This window comes from Lepidochelys olivacea (genome assembly GCF_965140295.1).
Source record: "Lepidochelys olivacea isolate rLepOli2 genome assembly, chromosome: 2".
NCBI lineage: Eukaryota > Metazoa > Chordata > Testudines > Cheloniidae > Lepidochelys > Lepidochelys olivacea.
In genome coordinates, this window is record NC_140412.1 from 230,309,101 (window position 1) to 230,330,184 (window position 21,084).

At 40.9% G+C, this 21,084-nt stretch overlaps 1 protein-coding gene across 2 annotated transcripts in view; it reads right to left on the reverse strand.

Moving 5' to 3' along the window:
* Nucleotides 1-21,084, reverse strand: part of CUBN (cubilin) — a 227,628-nt gene that overhangs the window by 159,794 nt on the left and 46,750 nt on the right. For both annotated transcript variants that reach the window (XM_084618746.1, XM_084618745.1), the window contains 4 exons: nucleotides 12,060-12,246; nucleotides 8,725-8,885; nucleotides 7,277-7,458; nucleotides 6,458-6,614 (listed from right to left, as the gene is read on the reverse strand). In XM_084618746.1, the coding sequence (XP_084474872.1) occupies nucleotides 6,458-6,614; nucleotides 7,277-7,458; nucleotides 8,725-8,885; nucleotides 12,060-12,246 (687 nt within the window). The remainder of the gene's footprint in view (nucleotides 1-6,457; nucleotides 6,615-7,276; nucleotides 7,459-8,724; nucleotides 8,886-12,059; nucleotides 12,247-21,084) is intronic.

Consider the following 21,084-nt stretch of genomic DNA (forward strand, 5'->3'; position numbering starts at 1 on the left):
TCTTTCTGTATTCACAATAAATGTGGTATTTTGCCTTTTTCCCTTTAATAAGATCCTCCTGGTTTTTATTTTATTGGTACAACATTTTGGTGGAGAATTGCGAAAGGGGGAATATTGGTAAAAAAACCTCAGTTATTGTAAATATTGGTGTGCACACCGCCAGCTCTAGTGAGCTAGGCATTTCTATTAGGTTAAACCAGACCTGCTGGCCTCTGAGAAGGTAGCAGGGGACCTGCTGGCCTCCGAGAAGGTAGTAGGGAAAAACAGATTAAACCAGACCTGCTGGCCTCTGAGAAGGTAGCAGGGGACCTGCTGGCCTCCGAGAAGGTAGTAGGGAAAACAGATTAAACCAGACCTGCTGGCCTCCGAGAAGGTAGCAGGGCACCTGCTGGCCTCCGAGAAGGTAGCAGGGCACCTGCTGGCCTCCGAGAAGGTAGCAGGGAAAACAGATTAAACTAGACCTGCTGACCTCCGGGAAGGTAGCAGGGGACCTGCTGGCCTCCGGGAAGGTAGCAGGGGAGAACAGGTTAACTGGACCTGCTGGCCTCCGAGAAGGTAGCAGGGAGAAACAGGTTAACCAGACCTGCTGGCCTCCGAGAAGGTAGCAGGGAGAAATAGGTTAACTGGACCTGCTGGCCTCTGGGAAGGTAGCAGGGGAAAAACGCATAGATTAAGCTATGATTTCAGAATCTAGGCTGTGTCACTTGCTAAGTAATACCAGCAGTGACAAAGAGATTGAAATATCCATGTTAAGATGTTTAAAAGAAAACAGGGTAAGCCAGTACTAGAGGGAGGAATGGAGTCAGAAGGAACTCCAACCTCACCTTTTGTTAAAGAATTACACCTTTTAAACAAATCCTTCAAAAATTTGAGCACAGTCTTTGGACTAAACAAGCCCTAGCTGATGTCTGCACTATTTCGGACCTAGAGGATAGATTGGCTCAGTATATCCTCATATACAAACCTTCTAGTGCTGCCAAAAGAGATGCAGCAGCAATTTGGTTGTTGTGGGAGGCATGTAAGGATTCTTCCCTCCGCTTGTCTTCATGTAAAGAGGAAAAGGCACAAATGGAAAAGGGAGCAGACAATTGGAAGGTGCTGGCTACAAATATCCAAAGCCAGCTGAAAATAGTGAAAGAGGCACTCCAGGAATACAAAAAGAGTGAAAAAGTTAACTCTGCAGAGGCTGGAGGGAGGCAGGTAAAGGGGGAGAAGGTCCTATGTACGGCACCCCCAGGCATAATTACAAAGAGAAAAGAGAGTAAAAAAAAAAAAAAGTTAACTCTGCAGAGGCTGGAGGGAATTAAGCAGTTAAACTTTGTATTTCACCCAAACAACTTTTAACCGAAAATGTTAAAAAGGAAAAGTGTTAGAGCATTCTTGGTTTCTTTGCAGCCATTCTGAAAGAAAAATGGGCCCTTTTCCAAAGGAATGTCTGTAAATTAGCCAGGCAAAAATAAACTATCTGATTAAAATCATTTGACTGGACAATTTAGTCAAATTTGCTAAAAGAACATAAGAGGGTTCTATTGGAACTTAACTGCCTCAAATGTATAAAGGGAATGTAAGATGTAAAAAACAGAGCAGTGTGGAAGGGATGTTAAGGAAAAGAAAATGTGTATGTATCTATCTGTGTGTGTGTAAATATGTAAAGTTCTAAGGACCAGTTTGTTTTGTTTTTGTTTTAAATAATGCCACTAAAAATCCATTTGACTCTTTAATTCAAAGTTGCAAAACTGACAGACCTTTTTGCTAGACACAGGTAATTAGTGTTGTTTGGCTCTGGGATTTGGCATTTAACCCTTAAAAGGTAACTCAATGCTTTACAAAATTTAAAATGTTTTTAAGTTGTGGCTGCAGCAGGGCAGTCAAAATCAGGAGAATATAAAAAAAAATTTTTTTTGGATTCTTTTGTTTGTTTTTTGTTTGTTTGTTTTTGTAACAAAATAGCAGATGAGAGTTGTAGTAAAAAAAAAATTAAAAAAGACAGTGCCTCTCTGAAGCAACAGCAGGGGTGAGGTGCACAAAACAAAAAGGAGCAATGTTAGAAACACTGAGTCTTAAAATGGCTCTGAGTAATCAGACTGTCACTTTGATAAAGGTACATGAAAACTCTGTAAGCAAAAAAAGAAATAGTGACACCTTATGTAAAAATGGATCTGGATAATGTTATAGAAGTTAAACTATGGAAGGAATGTGCATTTGCCCCAGAACATGTGCAGGGTATATTGTAGAAGGGGCAAAAGAAATGCAAACATACCATGCTACTTAATTAAAATGCTATTAGGGCTCCAAAGGGAGCCACAATAGGTTGGGTTTTCTTTTTCAGATTGCTGTGTGTTTTGGAAGCAGAAGTTAAAAGTAATCAAAACTCTGGTGAAAGTTGATTGTGTCCCTTTTAAGATAGAGTCTCTGAGCTGCTGATGGCTTTAAATCCAAAAGCAGGAAGTTTCTGTGAAAATGCAAATTACCTAAATGATAAAGGAAGGAAAGAACTAGCAGCACAAAGGAGCTGCAGATAAAGGACATACCTGGTCAGCAAACAAATTGTCTAAATAAAAGGCATGGGATAACAAGATAATTTTAATAAATTTAATGATAATAAGTATCCCTGTAACAACGTATAGTGTGTATGATTTTTGGAAAAATCCTTTAAGGTCGTATGGTAATGATGCTTCTCAGTTATTACCTGTAAATAAAACTTAAAGCTTAACACAGCAGGAAAAACATTATAAACTTGGTCTGCTGTATAAGAAGGAAAACTCAGGGATTTAATGACTAAACAGTGGGATAATTTCCCCATAACCCTTAAAAGATAAAAGCCTTTGAAACCTGGCCTGCCTATAGAACAAAAACAGGAAAATATGGGGGCAATTTCTCTGTTTTGCCTGCAATCAACAAGGGTATTTGTAAAAGAAATATTTTAAGCAATAATCTGCCACCCCAAAAGGGGTAGAAACATGTTCTTTTTGTCTTTCAGAAAATCAGGAAAAGCTGCCAGCTGAAAAGCAACCCAATACCATGAATCTACTGTCACAATAGAAATTGTGTTCTGTGTTCTATGTTTTGTCTTGTGTTTTGTGTTGTTGCTAGCACTGTTGTGTGTTTAAAAAAAAATACTGAAGACCTGCAGGAACTTAAAAATAAATTAAGCTTTCTGTCCCAGCTACAGGACAGCCTGATACAAAAACAAGTACATGCCAATGTAGACTTGGTCCAAATTGGTCTGGGTAACCTAAAAGGCCAATGGAATCTTTAGTAATGGCTTAATACTACCACATGGCTTATCCATAAGAAAAAAAATATATTAGAAATAGGAAACTACACAGCCATAGCTATGGGATGCACTGAAATGCAGATACTTGCACTAGCTACTTTGGAACACAAAATGTTCTGGGTCATATTGGGAAATATTAAGGGTTTGATGCATTCGTTAAAAAAGAAAGAGATCATTGTTTGACACTTATCAATATGAATGGATGCAATATGTTTCCAGTATTGTAAACCAGACTTGTTAATGGGAGAAATTGTTGTCAAAATTGCACACCAACAGTCCCTGGAGGCAAAGGTATTGAAGGTTAACCCACTCCCCATATTACACATGGGATCCTTCTGGCTACCCTGCACCTCGAGCCAGTGGGCTGGGGAGGGAGGGATGCTATTGGACACTAGAGGTTGTACTGAATGGACTCCTCAAAAGTGGGTGTGCCTCACCTTGCCTGTTGCCCCAGAACCTTGTAGTAAAGATACATCACTAGGATCATGTATGTGGCATGAATTGGAATCACAAACTCAAATTGCCTCACAGTACCTTCTCTTGAATAGGCTACATAGAAAGTGACACTGACGATTATAAATCTTAGTGTCAAAAGGGGGATTATGTTGGATCATATTAAAGAAGTTCTGTATTAAAATCACAAATGAGTTTGATTCCCCAGAGTTTCAATTCCAGGGTATTACTAATTAAGAGGTCTCTTGGTTTTTGGTACTGTTTCTCTCCCTCTCTGTGTGAAACTTGCAAGCTGCTAATTGTGTTAGTACATTCTAAGACAGAGTCTGTTCTCAAAGCAATTCACAAGAGAGAGACTCAAAGCAATACTCTAACAACAGAAACAGCACCCAGAGACTCCCCACCCTTTTGTTGTATTAACAATTGTGATTAAAATAGAGATAGAGGATGGATGTGGATGGATGCTTGGTGTGGATAATAACTGAATGATCAGGGAGGTGCCAGCCTAAGAATCCAGTGTCCATCGGCTGAAGAAGGCGTCAAGTGGAAATAACCAGACGACCCCCCTGGAGGGCAGACTGGAATCCACCCAACAGCCTCAAGGATGGGAGAACCAAAGAACAAGATAACATCTTGGAGCCGTCAGGAATGTGCTATCTGCTGATTGATTCAGCAACAGCATGATGAAGCAATTCCCATAGACTGGCATAGGAAGAAATTCCTATAAAAATAGACTCTAAAAAGTGAGAACTTTGGGGTCTGATTCTGCAAACCAACTTCCAGGAGCATCAGATGAGCATCTGACAAGGCCCTGCTCCCTCCTCATGTCCAGGCCACCTGGCCAGTGGCTTGGCATGAGCAACTCTAAGGCTGGTAACTATGATAACAACCTTGCAGAACCTGTGTGTGTGGGTGTGTATGTGTGTGTGTGTTTGTATGAATGAATGTGTGAATAAATATGAGATTGAATGGAATGTTATAGCTATAACTAACTGCTTACTATGATTCTTTCTGTATTCACAATAAATGTGGTATTTTGCCTTTTTCCCTTTAATAAGATCCTCCTGGTTTTTATTTTATTGGTACAACAACAGAGCAAATGAGAGACTGAAGGGGGCATCAGACCAGGCAGCATTTTCCCACAGATGCAGTCACAAGCAGACTCCCCAGCAGTGACTAGAGAATCCCGTGACCGTCCTCTTTAAAAGGACATAGCTACAAGGCTTTTTCTAATCAAGAGTCTTACTTTGTGGCATGTAAAGAATATGGGGACTGTGGGATTCCTTTAAGGGATGAGTGAGCCAGTCAAAGGTAAAAAAAAAAAAAAAAAAAGCACCACACGAGTATAAACCGAACTTGAATACCCTTGGCTTACATCTGAGGAAGTGAGCTGTAGCTCACGAAAGCTTATGCTCTAATAAATTGGTTAGTCTCTAAGGTGCCACAAGTACTCCTTTTCTTGGCTTTTCAAACGTTCTGATTAGAAACAGTGGGGAATAATCATTTACTGTAATTCAAACCCAGAGGAATGCCCAGCTACAACCCTCTCTATAAACCTACAAGTCTTCTCAAGATGACATGTCATCTTCAGGATATTCAGAGATTAACTGTAATGCAGTTTATACTTAGTGACGTATCAAAGGTTTACCTAGTCCATATGGCACAAAACATATTGTGCAAGAAGAAAATTAAATATTGGGACAATATTCAAGATTATGGAGAAAAGCCAGAATTCTGCATGACTTACAATTTAAAAGATAAGTACCAGCCATGAAAGTGTTATATAGAGTATGACACAAAAAGATAAATATTTCAAATCCAAAAACCTACATACCTTTCATATTCTCTTTCAGACTCCTAAAAAAACCCCCTAGATTTAGTGACAGCTTTGTTTAAAAATACATCAGTTCATTTTTTAATACCAGTAAAAATAAGTATAAAAAGTACTGATTTGTTTCTGTTGTGCATATATTGTAACAAGCTGAGCACACTGATTCATGGACATGACACCTCCAAATGTTCGTATTCTGCTCTCTGTAGAACTTCAACACTTTCAGGGATTTCCAGGAGAAGAATTGTTTTGCAAAGAAATTCAAAAATGTGTCTTTTGCAACAAATGCTTTGAAAAATTAAGCTCTCAGAAATGTTCCAGATTGGCTTTACTAGAATCTATGGGCCAGATTCTCCATTACATTTGAAGGGGGCCAAAAGGATCTGGTTGTGGCTCCTTGATCTTCATCCACCTAGCCCCAGCAGAAATTACAGCAGCGAAGGGGCTACTTTATCTTCCACCATTGGCAAAATGTCTGAACTTACACCAACGGAAGATCAGGAGCAGCTGCGTACTGTTCCACTGTGCTCCTCCAATCCATGCACCAACCCTGGAATGGCCCTGACACACACCCTCACACACATTCGGTCCTTAATGAAAGAGTAGAAGGGGCAGCAGACATAGGTGGCAGCAGAGCCAACTCCACCTGCTTTCCATCAGGAGACATTTCTCTTACGTTGGGATTTGCAGCTAGCTCTCTCTGTCCATTTTAAGTGCACTATGTGCTGTGGCCTTAGCAGACTAGAGAATCTAGCCAAATAATATAATACATGCACAATTCTTCCTGGAAGAGAATTCTGCTCACAGATGAAACCAGAGGATACAATAAGAAGTTTGTAGAACCAATGCTGGCATTCTAGCAACTTGCCACTCTCACTCTTCTTGTTCATACTTACTCTGCTTGTACTCAGCAAGGAAACCTCTACCTTCAAAATGACCATCTGTCTTTAGTTTCACATATAAAGCATCCCTGGTGGAACGGATTGACTCTGGTATCTGATTCCCACAAAATTTACCCAGCATCTTAGCACTGCTACTGTTGCCATCATATACCTTTGAATAAAGAGAGACATAAAAATCTTGAGGGATGATGATAGTAGTGAAAACTATTAAACTGTTAACACATTTAACTGATCTCTCATTGTAAAGTAAAGGAGAACAAAGCTATCACATGTTATGGGGAAAGCCATATATGGAAAAACAGTATAAAGGGACAAACTTTTTGAAGTGACCTTCAATTTGCTCTTAAATCTCTCTCTCTCTCACACACACATCTTGTACCCTCCTCTGTCCTAAAATAATCCTCTCCATAACTTTAAAGGTGGCATTCAGGATGGAATTTTCCTACTTTAGAACTGTTCACTTGGTGTGAATCTCTCTCTCTCTCTCTCTCTCTCTCTCTGTACATGGGCACTCACACTGTGCTCCCTCCCCTAGTGGGGGTGCTGAGAGTCACTGAACCAACTGTAAACTTTATATATAATGGAAACCACTTCAAGTCAGGGGATGCTGCAGCATGCCCCACACCCCTAGTTCTAGCACTTATACCCCTAGTATCTGAGGTAGGGTGACCAGATGTCCCAATTTTATGGGGACAGTCCCTATTTTTGGGTCTTCTTCTTATATAGGCTCCTATTACCCCCCACCCCATCCCGATTTTTCACACTTGCTTTCTGATCACCCTAATCTGAGGAAGAGAGAGAGACTGTACATACAGCAAGGTAATCAGAGCTGCATTTTGGATGAAACTCCAAGTGGAACTGTTGAAACTGGATTTCAAAAAGACTGCCTCGGCTTGACTTCAACAACCAATAGCATTCTGAATTGTGGTAATAAGGCATGGGATAGTTGGGAGACATGAACATGCCAGATGAAGTTGTGAGGGTCCCACCACAGCCTGAAAAGAACAAAGAGAACCATAATTAACTGCATTAAACCTCCCCAGTCTCTCTCTCATAAAGAGATTTTATGCTTAGTTTTCTACTCATCCGATGTAGTGAGCTGTAGCTCACGAAAGCTTATGCTCAAATAAATTGGTCAGTCTCTAAGGTGCCACAAGTCCTCCTTTTCTTTTTGTGAATACAGACTAACACGGCTGCTACTCTGAAAACTACTCTTCTACTGTAACTCTCCTTTATCCAATGAAATGCTTCACAGCAGGGAGCTACCTCACAGGATTATACACACTGTAGAGCCCCTTGGGAAAATTCTAACCTCAGGCAAGAGACGTGTCCTGCTGGAATTACACTTCAGGAAAAGTACAAATCATCTGCTAATGAATGTATTACATCCATTAGCATGAGTCTTTCCATGGTTACTGATGCCATGGCAATGAGTTTATAGCTCTTTTTAAGGGACTTTAGGTTTATCCTCATACTTTCCTTTCTTTCTTGCCACAATTATGTAACAGAAGATAGCAAATATACAATAATAACTGCACTTTGATAGCACCTTTCCCCTGGGGATCTTAAAGCATTTTATGCATATTAGCTAATTAATCCTAACAGCATTCCTTTGAGATAGCTATTACTATACAAATAGTAACCTGAAGAAATGAAAGGATAAATGATTCACCAAATGTCTCATAGGAAGTCAGGGACAGAGACAGCAACAGAACCCAGAAGTCCTATCTCATACTCTGCTGTTCTAATACTAAATCCTGCTCCACTGCCCTCCCACGCTGTATCTCTCAGCCCCACTTCTGTTAGCACCATTCATTTCTTAACAAGCACAGAAACAAAGGATAGAGTGGAAGTTAAAATATAAACTAGACTATGGTGCTATCGTAAATCACTTGGAGAGAAACCCTTATTTACCCAAGAACAGGAAATGTAGATCCCTTTTCTAAACTGCTTGAACTTGTGTTGCCACCAATCAGTTAAGTTTGGGGGAAAGTGTTTAAAGGGGATTCAGGATGCAGTTAGGTGCAGGGGAGATAGAAAACAGCACAGAATAAAAAATAAAAGATCTAACAAGGAGATTGGTCAAATAGTTCCACCCTTGGCATTCTCATTCTCATTTTCATGCATCTGATGAAGTGAGCTGTAGCGCACGAAAGCTTATGCTCTAATAAATGTGTTAATCGCTAAGCTGCCACAAGTACTCCTTTTCTTTTTATGGATACAGACTAACACGGCTGCTACTCTGAAACCTGTCTTTTTACCTGTTGTGGTACCATCCCAGTAAGCTGAAAATCCAGTTCTTGTGCCATATACATCACTTACAAATTTTATCCACAGCCTGTTACTATGGGAGATGATTACAGGAGGCAGAGCCGAACCACAGTACTTTCCAAGCACTGGTGAAGTTTCATAGCCTCCATCTCTAGAATGAAACAGAAGAAAAATCTTGGGCCAAACAGGTAAGAGTGAGAAAAGTAAATGAAATGTCTCCTGGGATTCCTTCAGCTTTGTCGTTAGCAGGAATATATTATTAACTATTGAAGGGGTTCTGCTATGTGCAAGACGTTTTAATCAACTACTCACAAACCACTTGCAAGCATTTTGGCCCAGCTTTTGAAGGTATTTAGGCATTGCTGCACTCAGCATTGCAAGGCCCAAATGATTTAGTAACCTCTCTCTCATTTCAAAAGCCAAAATTCCACTGACAGCTGATGAGATTTAGGTTCCTAAATCCCTATTGGAAATGAGATTAGGGCCCAAAATCTTAAGTTAAATTAAGCGGTGCAACACTGAGAGCAGCAATGCCTAAATACCTTCAAAAGCTGAGCATAAATCTCAACAATTTCATTCCAGTACAGGTTCAAAACATCACAACATCCTGACAGAGCCAAAGAAGCATCTCTGGGATCTTTGAAGCTGCATGGGGGAGCAATGAGGGCAGAGCATCAGTGTCATCATGTCTGTCCTCTATAAAGCAACAGACAAATATAGGTAGGCCTATATTAGCCTACCTATATTTCAGAACAGATGGGTTGAATCTCAGTTTTAGATGATTTTCTCTGGCCTCCACAGATGATTCCACAGCTGACACTTCTGATCCTGCCCTTAGCTGGTGTTGCAATCAGGGTGCACAAGCAAAGCTTTGTTATGCTTCCTGAACATGTTGGTTTTGAGGGTAGTCATATTTCTGCACACATGCACACCCCTCACTGAAAGTATTATAGTGATGATACTGTCATTGACTTTTCTGTAATGTTAGTATCATGCAATTTCACACACAAAAAAATGCAGGTCCTACAGTAGGATTTAAAAAACAATCCAAGGTGCCATTTTAATATGCTGCCACCAAAGTAGAGCCATATTTTAAAGAGAGAAATCCTGTTTCTAGTTGTTTTTATTAAACCATTTGGTTTAGTCTTGTTATGTTAGAAGGTCTGTTCTCTCCTCTTTACCGGGCTGGGCGGTAAAGCAGCGCTCTGGGGGGCGGGGCTGCGCGCTCCGGCGGATCCGCGCATCAGCTTGTCTGGCTCCCACACGGGTGCCGGGCCAGGGCCGAGGGGTTGGATAATGGGGCCAATGGGGGGAAGGGGAACAGGGGTCGATTCAGACGTGCAGGGGTAGCGCGGTGGGGATGTAGCGGGGCTCAGCCAGGCTGCGGTGACCCGAGGGGCGGAAGTTCATGCTCCAGCCCGGGTGCCTGCAGCCGGAGGAAGCGGATCCGTGCTGCAGCCCTGGCCCCGGCTCCATGCCTCCCGCGCCCCGGCCAGGGGGTGCTGCGCTCTCCGCCGGGCTGGGCGGTTTTGCCGCCGCTGCCACCACCACTTCACACGGCTCCTGCCTCCCTCCCGCCCGAGACCCTCTGTCCCTACTAACAAAAATGATTTAGTTCGCAAGTTTACAAACATTTTTATCTTAAAGGAATAAAAATATCTTTCCTAGTAAAATTTCAAAGCACATTATTTCTTTGTAGACTCTAATCGCTCTACCCCGATATAATGCACCTATAGGTTTCACCGATAACGTGGTAAGATTTTTTGGCTCCCGAGGACTGCGTTATATCAGGGTTTCAGGTGTAGGTGTTACATTAGCTACTTTCCAGTCACCTGCTACAGAGTCTGATTCAAATGTAGGTTACATACCACAGTTAATAGTTCTGCAATTTCCTATCTGAGTTCCTGGTGATTTATTACTCTTTAATTGATCAATTTGTTCCAAAACATCCTCTATCAACACCTCAGTCTGGGACAGTTTGTCACCTAAAAGGAATGGCTTGGGTATAGGGATCTCCCCCACATCCTCTGTAGTGAAGACTGATGCAAAGACATCATTTAGCTTCTCTGCAATAGCCTCGTTTTCCTTGTGTGCCCCTTTAGCACCTCAGTCATCCAGTTGCCCCACACATTGTTTGGCAGGCTTGCTGCTTCTGATCTACTTACAAAATTGCTGTTAGTTTTTGTGTCCTTCACTTGTTGTGCTTCTAATTTTTTCTTGGACTGCCTTATTATAATTTTACACTCCTTTCTATTTTCCTCATTAGGATTTGACTTCCAATGTTTAAAAGATGCCTTTTTGCCTCTCGCCACCTCTTTTATTCTGCTGTTTAGCATTGCTGGCATTTTTTTGGTCCTCTGACTGTTTTTTTTATTTGGCGGTATATATATTTTATTTGTGACTCTATTACAGCGTTTTAAAAATAGTCTCCGTGCAGTCTGCAGGTATTTAACCTTTGTGATTGTCCCTTTTGATTTCTGTTTAACTAGCTTCCTCATTTTTGTGTAGTCCCTCTTTTTGAAGTTAAATGCTACTGTGGTGGGTTTGTTTAGCATTTTCCCCCCCACACAGATGTTAAATTTAATTACAGCATGGTCGCTATTACCAAGCAGTTCAGCTATATCCAGCTCCTGGACCAGATCCTATGCTCCACTTAGGACAAAATCAAGAATTGCCTCTTCCCTTGTGCGTTCCAGGACTAGCTGCTCCATGAAGCAGTCATTTGTGGTGTGAAGAAATTTTATCTCTGCATCCTATCCTGAGGTGACATATACACAATATGAGGATAGTTGAAATCCCTCCATTATTATTGCATGTTCTGCCTATGAAGCCACTCTAACCTCCCTGAGCATTTCACAGTCGCTGTCACCGTCCTGGTCAGGTGGTCAGCAGTAGATTCTTACTGCTGTATCTTATTGTTCAAGCATGGAATTTCTATCCATAGAGATTCTATGATTCAGTCTGATTCATTTAAGATTTTTTACTTTATCTGACTCTATGCTTTCTTTCACTTATAGTGCCTCTCCCCAACCAGTACAAGAAGAGATGGTCCTTCTGCTGAGGAATTTATAAGCCCCACAAGAATCCATTCACTTACCCTGATGGAGCTGGAATTTCTCCAGGACCATCAGAGGTGGGAAATATAAGAATGGAACAGGAAGGAGGGAGCAACAAGGTTTTATTTCTAGTTCACTAACAAACCCTTTCCCAGCGTGCCAGCCCCAGGTACATTTCAGGCTACAGTTTCTTGTTCAGCCTAAACGGATTCTACTTCCTACCCTTGGTTACAATCAGTAATGAGGATAATAGAACTCAATGGGCTTGCCTGATTTCCACATAATCCATTGAACAAAGCTTATTCCCTTCCAAGGTGAAGTTGGTGAAATGCAGCACAATCTGTTTGTTGGTTTCCACTCGGATCCTGTATATGCATTCTGTCTTGACAGGGTAGTTTCTGGGGTAGTTTGGAGATGTCAGCACACCAGTGGCATCAGTGTATTGATGGGAACATACTTTTAAAAGAAAGAAACAGAACACACAGTGACTTGAAGATACATCAACCACAACGTCCCATTCCAAAGATGTCTGTTGGTTATGAAACAGTTTAAAGCACATATTTAATTAAAAATAAATATCTATTTCTGACAGACAGGAGACCAAACATCCTGATCTACTCTGTATTGTAACTTATCTTGGAAAAATCTTATTGATGGAGCTCCCAATTTTCAGTAATCCATCAAACCAAAAACAGAATCCAGGATGTGTAAGGGATTTATTGTACTTGATTTGACACGTTGATTGTTTAAGTAAAACTTTCTTTAATCACTGTGCATACAAAAGGCAGAGGTGGTGGTGGTATGTGTGGTGTGGTGGAGGGTTAAGTATTTATAGTTGCTAAACAGGCTTTAATCTTACACTGGTAGACAGGAAAAAAGGACACTGTAATGGCTAGCTTGATGATCTGCAGTCAGCACAATGTGTTGCCATTGAGCCCTGAACGTCTGAGCAACAGAGGCTTAGAAACCTTCCGTGCATTCACTCCCTGTGTGAAGAGAACATCTCCCATTGCTCTCAGGCAGCCTCCTTTGGACTAAACTAGGAGCAATGTTGATTTTCCTTTCTAATGTCCTTTTTCTGTTTACCTAAGTCATGAAGGGGCACCTGACTGGTCACATTCTACCTGCAGGAAAGCATAAAATCCCTGATTGCCAGGACCCAGCAGTTCTCTCCAAGGTACAGTTCTAGAATGAGTTGCATCCATCCCTCCTGGACCAACAAGAGGGCAACCATGACACTGAGCCTTGGTGTGAGGTGGAAAATGGAATGGAGAAATGAGGGGATTTGAGAGAACCTCTGCAAAAAGAGAGAGCAAAGGCTCCACAAAAGTTCAAACTCTTGCTGTAGGACAGAATATAAGAATAATGGCATGCATGATAGAATTCATGGAATGTTTCATATGTAGTGATCATAGTTACACTAATTACAACGTACAGTTGAAGCAGATAGTAGAATGCAATGACTAACTTTAACCGTTTCACCAGGCCTTAACAGATCTCTGGAACCTAAGTTTGTAACAAACTACTGCTACAGTTTAATGCCCAATACTTTACATAGTAGTATAAGAACTGATGCAAGCCACAGGCCCTTCATATCTCGAATAGCAGGATCACCATTCTGCTCTGATGAATTTAATAATTATAACATTTAATTTCATAAAACCTTTTGAAATTTGCCTATTTAATTTTCTGAAATATTACTTATTACTGAATATTACTGAAATATTACTTATGTCATAAGAGAGCACAAATCATATGACCTAGGAGCATAGCGAGCAGATCGAGGGATGTGATCATTCCCCTCTATTCGACATTGGTGAGGCCTCATCTGGAGTACTGTGTCCAGTTTTGGGCCCCGCACTACAAGAAGGATGTGGATAAATTGGAGAGAGTCCAGCGAAGGGCAACAAAAATGATTAGGGGTCTGGAACACATGACTTATGAGGAGAGGCTGAGGGAACTGGGATTGTTTAGTCTGCAGAAGAGAAGAATGAGAGGGGATTTGATAGCTGCTTTCAACTACCTGAGAGGTGGTTCCAGAGAGGATGGTTCTAGACTATTCTCAGTGGTAGAAGAGGACAGGACAAGGAGTAATGGTCTCAAGTTACAGTGGGGGAGGTTTAGGTTGGATATTAGGAAAAACTTCTTCACTAGGAGGGTGGTGAAACACTGGAATGCATTACCTAGGGAGGTGGTAGAATCTCCTTCCTTAGAAGTTTTTAAGGTCAGGCTTGACAAAGCCCTGGCTGGGATGATTTAATTGGGGATTGGTCCTGCTTTGAGCAGGGGGTTGGACTAGATGACCTCCTGAGGTCCCTTTCAACCCTGATATTCTATGATTCTATGACCAATCTGAGGGATAAAAAGTGAAAAATTCCCTCTGTGTTTTAATTATCTAGAAAGATTAAATATGACAAATGTGATCTAACTAATATGCTTTCTAAACTGACAGTACAATACTGAACTCTTGCTTCAATCCAATACTGTGTGAGCCCTCTTTACTCTTCCTTTTGCTATGATTTACTCCGCCAACCTCTCATCAAATGAAAAGCTAAGATATGTGATCAGAAATATGACATGCACATCTTTTTACATGGCTCACACTCAGTACAAATGACTACGTGAAGAGAAGTACTATGAACACTTTGTTCTACTCAGTAGGTGAGACAGACAATGCTGCCTTGATGGCATTACCGTACACGTCATTTCTTTCATTTCACTTATGTGTAATTTAGAAAAGCTGCCATATCCATAAACATGCTCAAATGCATGCATGTAATTTTAAGGTCAAGTTTGGTCACCTTCAATGAAATCTCTGGTACTTCATCAGTCCAATGTGCAATACCTTCACAAGTGTTGCCAACTTTCATTATTGTATCATGAATCTCATGATATTTGGCATTTTTCTTCAAGCCTCCAATCTTAAAGTCAGATGATTTTGTGATTTTATAAAGTACGTTTCTAGCCCTCATGGTTGTAGATAGAAGCGCAAAAATGTGTATCAAGTGCACCCTAAAGGCTCAAGACCTAAAAGGGAAAAAAACCCCAAGCCCTCAAAATGTTTAGGTCAATGTCATGATTATTTGGGGGCCTGGCTCATGATTTCTGAATGCTTGGGACTGGCAGTATTACGGTTGTGCCTTCATTCAAGGGCTGAGACAATGAATGCCAGGTTCTAATATAGAGAGTATTAAAATGGTTATGTTATGATGTAATTTCAGTGTGAACATTAACCACCACTTTTAAGAGCAACCACTGCAGTCCCTCAAGAGAAATGATGTTCCAGTTTCCCTGCATCACTAATGTTTGCTTCCCTGAAAGGAATCTATTTTCAAACCTGGGTGGCGATCCAAACCGCAAGTTATATTTTGTTCCACATTTTGCACCAGAACTCAAAGATCGAAAGAGAAACGTGACAGGTCTTATAGTAACTGACTCTCCCATGTCAGTCCTCCAGCTACAACTACACAGAGCCAAGAACACATTTCGGATACAGTGCTGTAAAGATTATAAGAAGAGTAAATGTGCCAAATGGCCTCACTTACTTACATATGCATCATCCAGCCCAACTACTATTGCTCCCCTTACTCTGGTTTCAGCTGACGAACGGGTACTCATCTTTTGCGTTTCCCTCACTAACACAGCATCAAAAAGTCAATTTTCTTTGAAATGTGCTAGCTTCGGTTTGCAAATACTAATGCAAATTATTAGGTAAGCAGCCAGAAAGAGGAACTCTGGACCCTTTGCCAAGTTTCAGAATGCCTGATGCCATGATGAGATTAATAAAAGACTGGAAAAATATGTATTCCCAATTCATTTTAAATATACTACTCAAGTTCACTAAAGAAAGAAGAAAAGGGTACTTGTCCAGAATGATCACACATCTTTCTTTGCCAGTGTGTGAGGTTTTCAAAACCCACTGAATCGGGTTCTGATTTCAGTACAACATTAACGTTTGCTCCCCTAGAAAAGGCTGTAAACTACTGCAACCTGGCATAACATTGCCAATACTAATATTAATAAAAAAGTCAGGTTTCATGTTTCTTTCTCATGCAGCCATGCACAGCACAGAAAATGATGTTAGCATCTGTTCCAATAAAGGGATATTCATTGGTTGCCATGATGCCTATTAATCCAAAGCAAAATTCAGAGTATTAAATCATCGGTAAAATGGTGATTTTTCTTTTAGTTTGATCTTACACTGCCAAAAAAGAACACAGATTCTCGAACACTTAGCTCTTTATATCACGTTCGGCATATTTACAAAAAAGAAAAAGAAGCCACCTCGCCACATGAAGTGTATTCCTCTCCACAGGCAGTAGATAAAGCACATCTACGCTCGAGAGCCTTCTGCTGGCAGGCATTAACTGACTTAAATTTTTACCAACCACAGCTGAGGGATGAGAAGGAGAACAAAGGTCCTTTGTAAAGTGTTTCAACCCCATTATTCAGAAACACTAGTCACAGCAATTTGAACTGAATCGCCATCCCTCCTTGACTTCTCTGTGTATATCTGCCAAATACAACTTTCAATTCCCATCTTTTCCCACTCAGCAGGGGAGAAGGTCCATCCCTCTCATCCCCCGATGGGAATTACTGATAATGTCCATTGAAGTGTCATCTTAGAGTTGAATTTACACTATTCTATCAACAAGAAAGTTAGACCTACAAGTCTACATTTTCTCTTTGGTTATACTTGTGCAGCCTTTCTGAAGCCCGTGGGGTTTCAGAAGTCTAGCTGAAAGCAATATTTGGCCCAGAAAGTACAGAAAAGAAAAGAATTGGTGCTGGGATTGTTCATGATCATACTCTATAAATACCTTCCAGGTAACAGGGAAAATTTAAGGAAAGGAATTATTCCCAATCTCAGATAATAGTAGGAAAGGAAGCAATAAAATGAAACTAAGAAAGGAAATGTTAATGCTAGAGATGAGGGAGCTGATAGGAGTCTGAAGCCATATTTGCTTTTGATACAGATTCATTTCAGTTTGAATAGCCCACATTTGATGGCAGATAATAAGGCTGGCAGATACAAATTAATCTGACAGAAAGTGATGCCCCGCATCAGGCCGGGTTGTCAATAAGCGGATGATTTTCATAAAAATGTTTACCAGCACCGCAGTTAAACCAAAGTTAGACTGTCCAGCTACCAAAGTTATAATGTCCAGCTACCTCCTCCTTTAACTCTGGCCTCTCTGATCAGTCAGTGCTGTCTTCTCTTAGTCCTACAGAAGCTGAGAAATCTCAAACCATAGTCATAGTCACTCCCATCATACCCCAGATGGGAGGGATGTGGAATATGTATGTCAAATATGGAATTTGTGAACAAAATTTCCATCCAAAAAGCAAATGGCACAAAAACATGATAAAAGCTCTTGCTAAGAATGACTAGCTAAAGCTCCACAAAGGAAAGAATAAAATGTAACCTTCTTTGACTAAAAACAGAACAGGTATTTGTGAATAAACAAAGGATAATTAAATACATATATGGAACGCAATCGTGCTCCCACTGAAGACTACGGCTGGATCCTGCAAGGTGCCAAGCCCCCTGTCCCCATTCAGGATTGAACCCTTTGAGAGTTTGGCCATTGATTTCATTCGAGAGCAAGACCAGGCTCACTGCATGTTGTCTAAATGTGGTTTAGCCAGCAGAGATGGAAAAAGAGTTGAATATTCAGGTCTATCTGTCGGTCTAACTATGCTGATATTTATATAGCCTTCACCACATTCAGAAGTCCTTTTCATTTGGGCCCTGGTCTCTAAACTTCTATCCAATATCAGCTTGTTTCCTATGAGACCATGTCCCTGAAAGTCAAATAGATGACTCATGTAATATGATAGAGGGAAAGCCCAGCTTCCGTTGCTAGGGCAGGACAGTTCCACTGAATAAGGTACATAGATTCATAGATATTAAGGTCAGAAGGGACCATTATGATCATCTAGTCTGACCTCCTGCACAACGCAGGCCACAGAATCTTACCCACCCACTCCTGCGAAAAACCTCTCACCTATGTCTGAGCTACTGAAGTCCTCAAATCGTGGTTTAAAGATTTCAAGGAGCAGAGAATCCTCCAGCAAGTGACCCGTGCCCCATGCTACAGAGGAAGGTGAAAAACCTCCAGGGCCTCTTCCAATCTGTCCTGGAGGAAAATTCTTTCCCAGCCTCAAATATGGCGATCAGCTAAACCCTGAGCATATGGGCAAGATTCACCAGCCAGATACCCAGGAAAGAATTTTCTGTAGTAACTCAGATTCCACCCCATCCAACACCCCATCACAGGCCATTGGACCTATTTACCATGTTAAACAGCTGACTATTACTCAGGTGGTATTTGACTGGCCAAATAGCACTCATGTTTCTACTATTTGGTATGCTTATCCCCACTAGCTCAGAGATTTCAGGAACTTTCCAGATAGTGTTCCATGCCCCAGGCTACATATTCCAGTGTTCTGTTTGCTTTTTTGACAAGAACTATACTGATGGTATCAAGGTTCTGTCTGCTGTTATTCTTGGGCTGTGTTATCAGAACTAATAATAAATATATTACAAATAATACATGCCAACAAAAACACTCTTTCCTACACTATAAAGATGCAAAAAGGAAGTTTTATTTTACATGAAAATGCCCTTTCACTCATATTTGTTCCCTTTTATACGATAACATTGTTCATCTTTTCAATAGCTCAGTCTCTGTAGAACAATTTAAGGCCACTACTTTTCTATTCTTCCCATTGGAACATCTAATATAAACCAGAACTACTTTGACCTGTTCTGATATTGGTTACAATGCAGTTGGCTCACAAACTGTAGCTGAAAATATATGGAAGATACTTGTTGCACAAGAAACATGATTAGAACCATATTTTCTTAGCAGGAAAAAAAGTGTGTTAGACTTCAAAAAATCCACAGCACTGGTATATATCCTCTTCTTTTCTCAAATATAAGTACATACTGCCCACACATAATTGGATAGGTATGAAATGAATATAAATCTTAAAGACAGAAGACTTAACATTTGATATAATTTGATAGGAGTGGGCAATTGCATCAGTTAGCTAAGTCCCCCTAATTCAGTGTGTGTGTGTATTTCTTTTACACCAAGGCAGCTTCAGAGCTCTTTGTTCTAAGATTAAAAATGAACGTCAGCAGATCAGCATTCATGAGCAAATTTACAGTAATATTTTGTGTGTGCAAAGAACAAAAAAGTATCTTTACAGGGAAACAGATTTTAGTTTCAGCTTTCTAAGGGGTTATTATTAGCAGACAACCAATGTTAGGAGGTTTAGAGAATTGGTTTGGTTCAGATAAACAGCCAAAAATTTTGATAGTTATCTGATGCTTTTCCATACTGTAGTAGTTGAACTGAAAAAAACAAATTGTTCTGGAAATTATACTTCCAAGTTTAGGTCAGATTAAACAGAGAGCATTAGCTCTTTTGTGATATTTCTGCATGAAGCCCCAGCTTAAACCAAGACATGTACACAGAAGTGTAATATAAACTGTGGGAGAGACGGGGGAGAAATAGCAGCCATACATGTTCAGACCTCCAAAGTGGTTCAGGTATGGTTTCAATTTTCGGTGAAGGTTCTAGTTAGTTCTTATTTCATCCAACCATGGTCACCCATCTCTAGCCATTGTAGATATTAAATAGAAAAGGGCTTCCTAGAATGCTGCAATTTCCCTATAAACTGCCCATCTACCTCTGAATCAGCTTGCTTTTGTTGGTCCAGCCAAACCCTTGCTACTACAGCACCATCAGTATTGGTGCAGACCCACTATGCCCGTTATAGGAATTTGCAGCATGCTGCAGCACTCACTGAAACCTGGATGCCCTCTGGGGAAGGAAGAATTCCTGCCTTCTGCAAAAGGACATTTTAAATCTTCCTTTTTGCTTGTAAAAATTTCTTTGAAACTTGTAGGAGGCTATCATTTATCATCTGGTAGTTGAAACCATAAGAGTTCATTCCTATTCTCCTCTGTCAACTTCAGTTTAAGCTTACATTAGATCAGGAGTTCTCAAACTTCATTGTACTGCGACCCCCTTCTTATAATGAAAATTACTACACAACCCCAGGAGGGGAGACTGAAGCCTGAGCCCACCCGAGCCCCACTGACCCAGGCAGGGGAGTAGGTGGGGGAAAGCTGAAGCCCAAGTGCTTCAGCCCCAGGCAGTGGGCCTGTAACCTGAGTCCCAACATGCAGGGCTGAAATCCTCAGGCTTTGGTCTTGGGTGGTGGGGCTTGGGCTTCAGCCCTGGGTGCCAGCAAGTTCAAGCCAGTCCTGATGACCCCATTAAAATAGGGCCATGACCCACTTTGGGGTCCCGACCCACAGTTTGAAAACCCCTGCATTAGATTATTCTGATTTATATGTAGTCAAATTTTCATAAGAAGACAAATAATTGTCTCTCTCGATTTTGGGGTGCCCACTTTGAGACACCTAGAGTTTCATTTTCAGAGGTGCTGTGGACCCACAATCAGAGATGGCAGACCCTCAGTCTGAAAATTGGGGCCTAGGGATCTCGAGTTGGGAACGCCAAACCAAGACATACCAAATGAGTATGAACACTTCTGAAAATGTTGATCTCATTAAGCGTCGTCAGTTTGTTTGGCAGTGTATAAATGTAAAAGGAGATGGTCCCTCTCCCCAAGGATTTATAATCTAAATCAGACATGGAAAGTCCGTTCAGACAGTTCAGATCATGTTAATAGTGACACATATGGCAGAGTTTGGGATGAAAGAGAAGAAATACAATTTCCATCTTGTGGAATTTACGATGATGGGGGGACATGGAGGTGAAGATGGCAGGTAGATAGTTGAAGATGTGAAACTGGACCGAAGGGCCGAGGTAATTAGGAGATATTACGGAAGCCACAAGTTCACCAGTAAGGTTGTCCAGGGAGAGAACATAGGAAGACATGAATAGAGCTAAGAACAGAAACTGTCTGAGCACTGACAAATAGCAGGAGCAGCTGCTGAAGAAGCAGTCGGAAAGGGATGAGAAAAACTATGAGAGTACAGAGAGTCATGACAAGTAGCTGTTCTGTTCAGAAAATATTATGTTATTGCAAAAGGCCATTGGTTAAATGCAACAGCCTGTCATACAGGGTTGGGGGAGAAAGTGCGATATTAACCACCAATAGAGACACTTACACAAAAGCATGGTTGGAGCCTGCAAACATATGCCAATAGACCGTTTTCTTTTAACATGCTCATGCTGATAGTGCAGCAGCTGTAGCAGCCGCCTAACAAAATGGAGGGACAGTTTACAATAATAACTTATTGTTTCAAAA